The following is a 6000-nucleotide window of genomic DNA, read 5'->3' on the forward strand; positions in this document are numbered from 1 at the left end:
AAAACTGTTCAAGAAGGTGAAGTTAAGCATTTACAGGCTTTGGGCTATTAAGACACCTGGTTTTCTCCCTTTTTCTGTTTTCTTCCCTGCATGTATACATGCAACTAAACATTCTCTTTCCCTAAATATGAAAAATCCAGAATTTGCTAAGTATGCCTCTTTCTCAGTGAAGAACGTGTACTTAAAATAGAGAACACTAATTTCTGCATAGCAAGTAGGCCAATAAGATCTCAGTAGGAAGTATCACAGGTTTGGTTTTTTTTTTATGTAAAGAATAATGTACCATTTGATGGGTGATTTTGGCCTTCAGTTTCCTCCCTACAGTCCTATCTTATGTCTGCTGTGCAGTCTGAAATGCACAGTCAGTGTTCATATCCACATTTTAAAGGCTACCTTTGACTCTTCATGCAGAGTGAACTGTACCACATTTTAGATTACCTTGTGAAAGGTATTTTCCTCTGGATCAGTGTTGATTTTTAACTTGTTTGAAATGTCAATTTTTATGTAGTGTAGCTTGAAAAGGGATTAAATGAAGAATGCATTTTTCTTCCCACTTATTAGCTGAAAATGTGGCTTTTTATTTTTGTCTGTAATAGTAATGAAATAGTAATGTAATAGTAATATGCTCAGCTATCTTGAAATTTGCAGTTACTATAAAACATACTTGTACTGATGGGAGTTGTTCTACTCATCTTGTTTTCTATTATTTTTTCTTGCAATTTAGCTTAATTGATCAAGTTAAATTAGTTGGAATTTGAACGTTATTTCATGCCAGTTCTATGCTCTGTGAGCTTTCAGTGATTTTCTGGGTATAGTTCAATGATGCTGTGTTTATATTTTATAATATAGAATAATAATAATATAGAATAGTTGGTCAGATTTAACTCTTTAAAAATTTGCACCCACACCTATTTTAGACAGATAGGTCAAATGAGTCTAGCTACCATAGCTTTTTAGGAAGTCGTTATCTGTCAAATGTCCACACTGCTTCCATGCCAAAGACTGCTTCCACAGCAGTGAAACCAGTTAAAGCATTGGGATACATATGTTTACACCATGGCATGAAGCCTACACACTTTCTTCTGCAGTCCAGAATGAGCCACCATACTAAAGCCATACAGGCAAGAGCATATATTCACTTCTGCTTGTACTCACTACCAAAAAGCTGGAAATTGTAATGTCTTGGATGACTACAACAGTTAACTGCAAAAGCCTGTGTTGACTTTTCTTATCCTCTCTTTATTTAGTATGTGTAATGTCATAGCAAGCAGCTGTCATTAAGTAAAACCAAACACATTTTCATCTAGTGGTGGCTGGTGCATGCATTTGTCCAAACCCTCCCCTGTTTCTGGTCAGAATCCAGAGCTGCTAATTTCCTTAGCAGACTAAAAACAAAATAGTAGATAGCATGTCTAAGAGTAGCAGGTAACTTCTGAGAATTTATGGATCTACAGATTCTTTGCTATCTTTGTTGTGCTGCATAAGATCAAATTTGCTTTGGATGGTTGCTTCTTTGAAGGCTTCTGTAACGACTTGGCTTGTTTAAGTTTTATTTTAGTGGCTATAAGGCCAATTTGATGTTACTAGATGCAAGTGAGTCAGAAAGGCTTGAATAAAAAAGACATAGAAATGACCGTACTTCAAAAATTACTTATGGAGCCATTATTTACCTGGTCATGTAACCAAATAGTATTTCTGGTAATTCTGTATTCTGAGGATTATTGAACACAATACCTTGTCCTTTTTTCAGCTGTGCCAATGTGGGATTGTGCACTGACATAATAAAGTTGTCTTATGTTGCTACTTAGGTATCAAAGGAAAATCAAGATGTTTTGTCAAGAGGCTTCAACAAATTCTTGATCTTACTGAACTGGCTTTTATTAATACGTTGAAGGTGATGAGAGAATTCTTTTGAAATGTTAGGATTAGTGGGAAGAAGAAATTTTTAGAGGACAACTTACTTCTCTGTAGCAGATAGCTGCTTGCATAAAGGAGCTACTGAGGACAGTAAAATTCCAACCAGTTTTGATTAAGTGATAATCTATTACTCTCAGCTTGTTTGCTTTAGATTTAGAGTCTGGGCTTTAGATTTAGGCTGGGTGGGAGGCAGACCTTGTCATTCCTGTGGGATTTTTCCATTTTATTTTCCTTCATACCTTAGCACAAATATGTAAGAAATCTTGGCATGTGGTAGCACTGGTTGACTGAATAGTCAGGTGACTCTTCAAAGCTGAAACTGGAAGGCAAATGACAAAGACCAGACAATTTGTGCATCTGTCTCCCAGGCTGTCATGAGATGCTGCTGCTAGCAGCATAAGCCTCTGGCCAATCCTAACCTGGCTACTGGGGTCAGTGGCTGCACTGAATTCAGTGATTTTAGGCAGAAAGAAAATCTGACCCGATTGTTTGGGAACTAAAAAGCTTTAATAATAGAAAATAACAAACAGCAAGCCAAACAGCTTGTACTGAATGAACCAGGAAAGGTGGTACAGGGAGGCTTGATCCATGCACGAGAACAATGGCAAAAAGCAAGTGTTAGGACATGGCAGGGGTATTTATAAACTTGGAGGAGGGGAGGAATAAGGGCAGAGTTTAGGGAGGGGCATCCAATAGGGAAGGGCGATTAGGAATATTAAAATTATTGCAGCAAAAAGGAGCCAATGACAACAAGGGAAGTTGAGAACTTTCTGGCAATGATCAACATATTGGAACTGTAGGATTCTGGGGGTGATTCTTTTACTCACCCCTATTGCGAAGGGTTTTCCCATGATCTTAAGCCATGATCCTCTGCACTTTTATTGGAGCTAACCCAAACAAGCAGCTTTATCCATAGTGAGTTTCTGATAACCCTTCTACAAGGTGAGACAAGATCTTGTTCCTTTTGGCTGCTGGTCTAATATTGTGTACAAAAAAATTGCTGCCAAATGTCCAGCAAATTCTAACCAAGCCACCCTACACAGGGATGTTTGGGAAGAGGAACGATCTTGGAAGTGACCAGTGGTAGGTCTACTTCATGTCTAACTACTTTTCTGTGTGTTCAAAGAAGATAAGACTGATGGTCATGGCATGGCCTGGTCCATAGGTAAAATGCTTCTTGGGGAACAGTTTGTGGGCTAGTAATGCATTGTATTTTCTTGTGACAGAACTTTACAAACAAGAACCTGGAGTAGATGGAAGACAGTAAACTGTTGCTGTCTCAAATCTACTTCATTCCAGTTGTTTTGAGTGTGGTCAAATGGATTAAACCCTGTGTAATAAATTTAAATCTCACCAACACATTTTGCAAATGAAGAATAAAAGGGCATTATGGGGTGTAAGTACAGGAGCATAATTTTCTGTCCATGTAGACAAACCTCAAATTCAGTAATGTTGTAATTGTGAATTTGATGTCTGTCACATTTCAGAATTGCGTGGAGCGTTCTGATTTAAAATGCCTTATAATTCTGCTGCTTTTCCTTTCACCAGAGACCAGCAGAAACTGTAGATGAAGAAGAAAATGTAGAAGAGGAAAATGACAGGGGAGAGGAGGCATATAAAGGAGAGGAAGAATATTCAGATGTGAATGGAGAGAAAAGTGGGGAAACTGTTAAAGAAAAAATTGAAGTGGAAGAAAACAAAAAGAAATTAAATGAAAATTATGAAGATGAAGCAAGAGAAACACAGAATGTTGACCAAGCAGAGGAAAAGGAACTTATCTATTTAAATGGCAAAAATAATGAAGGAAATGATGAGGGAATTGAGCATTTGAAGTACCAAGGTGATCTTCAGCCTGAAGAAGAAGTAAAAGAGCATTCTGGTAGTCAGCACCAGGTGAGTGTTTATTCATTCAAACTGTTTTCCTTATGGTATTGTTCCTCATTCATCTCAGCTTTATGCTTCTCATCTGGTCTCTATGTAGTTAATTTCTGATAAAGTCCTGAGACCATTTATGTGAACTTCAGTTTGTGGAAAAGTTGTTTTCCATCTGTATAGATCAGTTACATTGGTAATTACAATATATGCCCTCCAACTGAGAAAGCAGATGTTTCTTACTATTTGATGAATCTGCATCTTCTACTTTCCTTAGGATGCTGAATTTTGAAAAAAAAAAGTAATTAAAAAAATTTTCATTTTTCATTCATTTTCCAGAAAAGCAAAATCATATATTTCTACACTACTTTGTCTTTTAGGACAGAACAGAAGAGTGTGTTCATGACACTGGTGCCTCATTGTTTTGATGAACTGACTTTCACAAAAGTTGCATTTCATAAAGAGCTTTTACCTTTGCTTTGTAGAAGTTTCATCTCTTTTTCTTAGAAATTGGAAAATACAGTGGATATGAACAAGATCCTTCAAAGCAAGGGGCTTTAGTCAGTTTAAAAGCAAATAGCCTATTAATTTAGGATACATAGTAACATGCTTGGCTTAAATGGAGGGATGTGACCCACCTAAATAAGGAGAACTCCCCTGATTGTCAGATGAATTTACCACCTCACAGAGTGTGGGACACAAAGTGTTTTGTTTGATGGGGAGGTTCCAGGTCTGGGAAGAGTGGGATTCGTGGGTATCAGAATCAGGGCAAATTGCTGCATATTCCCTGTCTACAGGCTGCTAAAAAACAGTCTCTTCCTCTGTTTCCTGTGACACTGGGAATGGTTTCTCGCACTTTGCAACTGGGCTTTCTTCTGTTCCTGTATGACACACAGGAATATTTTTCAACTGTGAGAGCTGAGTAACATGACATTTTCTTGGGCTCTGAATTTATTCTGTGCTTCATATATTTGATGTTTTTTTTTGTTTTAGATAAGCTGAAGCTATTTATGGAAAAGTGAGTGAGCACTCACTTTAAATGCATATGTGGGTAACTGGATGCTTGATGAAAGAACTCTAGAGGGGGAACCTCTAATGTGAGTGCTTTCTCCTTTGGAAGATATATAAGTATAAAATAAATGAAAATTTTAATTTGATCACTCTTGGAAAACATTTTTTTTCACATTAAAAATACTTTGTGGAAATTTTAATGTGAAGTGCTTGATGCTGTGTTGAAATGAAGTGAACTCGTTTGTACCTGATGGTGTTTGCAGTGCCTGTCCTTTTTCTTCAGGTCGTTCCCAGTCTTGAAAAGACATCTGCAAATCCAAGAGTGGCAGTCACCAGCCCACAGGAGAGTGAAAAGAACGACCAGAGCAATGACTGTGTGGCAGTTGCATGAACAGGAAAAATGTAATGAGCAGAAAATGATAAAGGATAGCACTTTAAATATAAAGCATGTTATTTTTTGGTAACTCACATTAGAAAGGCAGGTTGAGTACCCACATAATGAGTTGTGAGATGATGATGCTCTATGGACTAATGAAAAGCAAGGATTTATATCTACTAGAAGAACATAGAATTATTTTTACAAGTTGAGATTTTCTGCTAGAATTTGAAGGGGGAAATACAAGAGTACTTTGTAGTAGTATTAGAAATGAACTATTCTGTGATATGAGATAGCAGCAATAGAATAACCACAAAAATTGCACTGTTCCAGGGAAAGGAAAAGAGACCCACCCAGATTCAATGTCAAAACTTCTTTGTCAATTTGTTCAGGAAAAGAAACTAATTTTTACCTTTTAACTAGGACATGTGTAGTTTTTTCTCTAAAATTCCACATGGTAGGTATAATTTTCAGGTATAACATTAAGATGTAACTAGAATATGTACCTTACCTAATGGATTTATGCCCACAGAAACCAGTTTACTATAGTGAGGGGCCAGTTCAATTTTACTAGTCTATTTTCAGTATATTAATTAGAATTTTTAGGTTTTGCATGCATAAATAGAACTTATTTAGCACTATGAATACATGTGGACAGCCTACAATACTGCAGCTTTTTTCCATGGAAAACAGAAAATTTTGTTGATTATCCTGCACTGTTTCACTAAATAGTGAATTATTTTCATCATGAGCAAAAAGTAAAGGAAGAGTATGTAGTAGATTAGTTTAAAAAGTTGAACTTGGATGGATTTGTAATTCAGTCT

At 36.7% G+C, this 6000-nt stretch overlaps 1 protein-coding gene across 1 annotated transcript in view; it reads left to right on the forward strand.

Annotated features, from left to right (window-relative positions):
• Positions 1–5191, forward strand: part of DCDC2 (doublecortin domain containing 2) — a 51967-nt gene extending 46776 nt beyond the window's left edge. Inside the window, exons 10-11 of the mRNA XM_062498680.1 lie at positions 3466–3810; positions 5084–5191. Of these exons, the coding sequence (XP_062354664.1) occupies positions 3466–3810; positions 5084–5191 (453 nt within the window). The remainder of the gene's footprint in view (positions 1–3465; positions 3811–5083) is intronic.
• Positions 5192–6000: the final 809 nt, after the last annotated feature.

This window comes from Cinclus cinclus, chromosome 1 (genome assembly GCF_963662255.1).
Source record: "Cinclus cinclus chromosome 1, bCinCin1.1, whole genome shotgun sequence".
NCBI classification, from domain to species: Eukaryota; Metazoa; Chordata; class Aves; order Passeriformes; family Cinclidae; genus Cinclus; species Cinclus cinclus.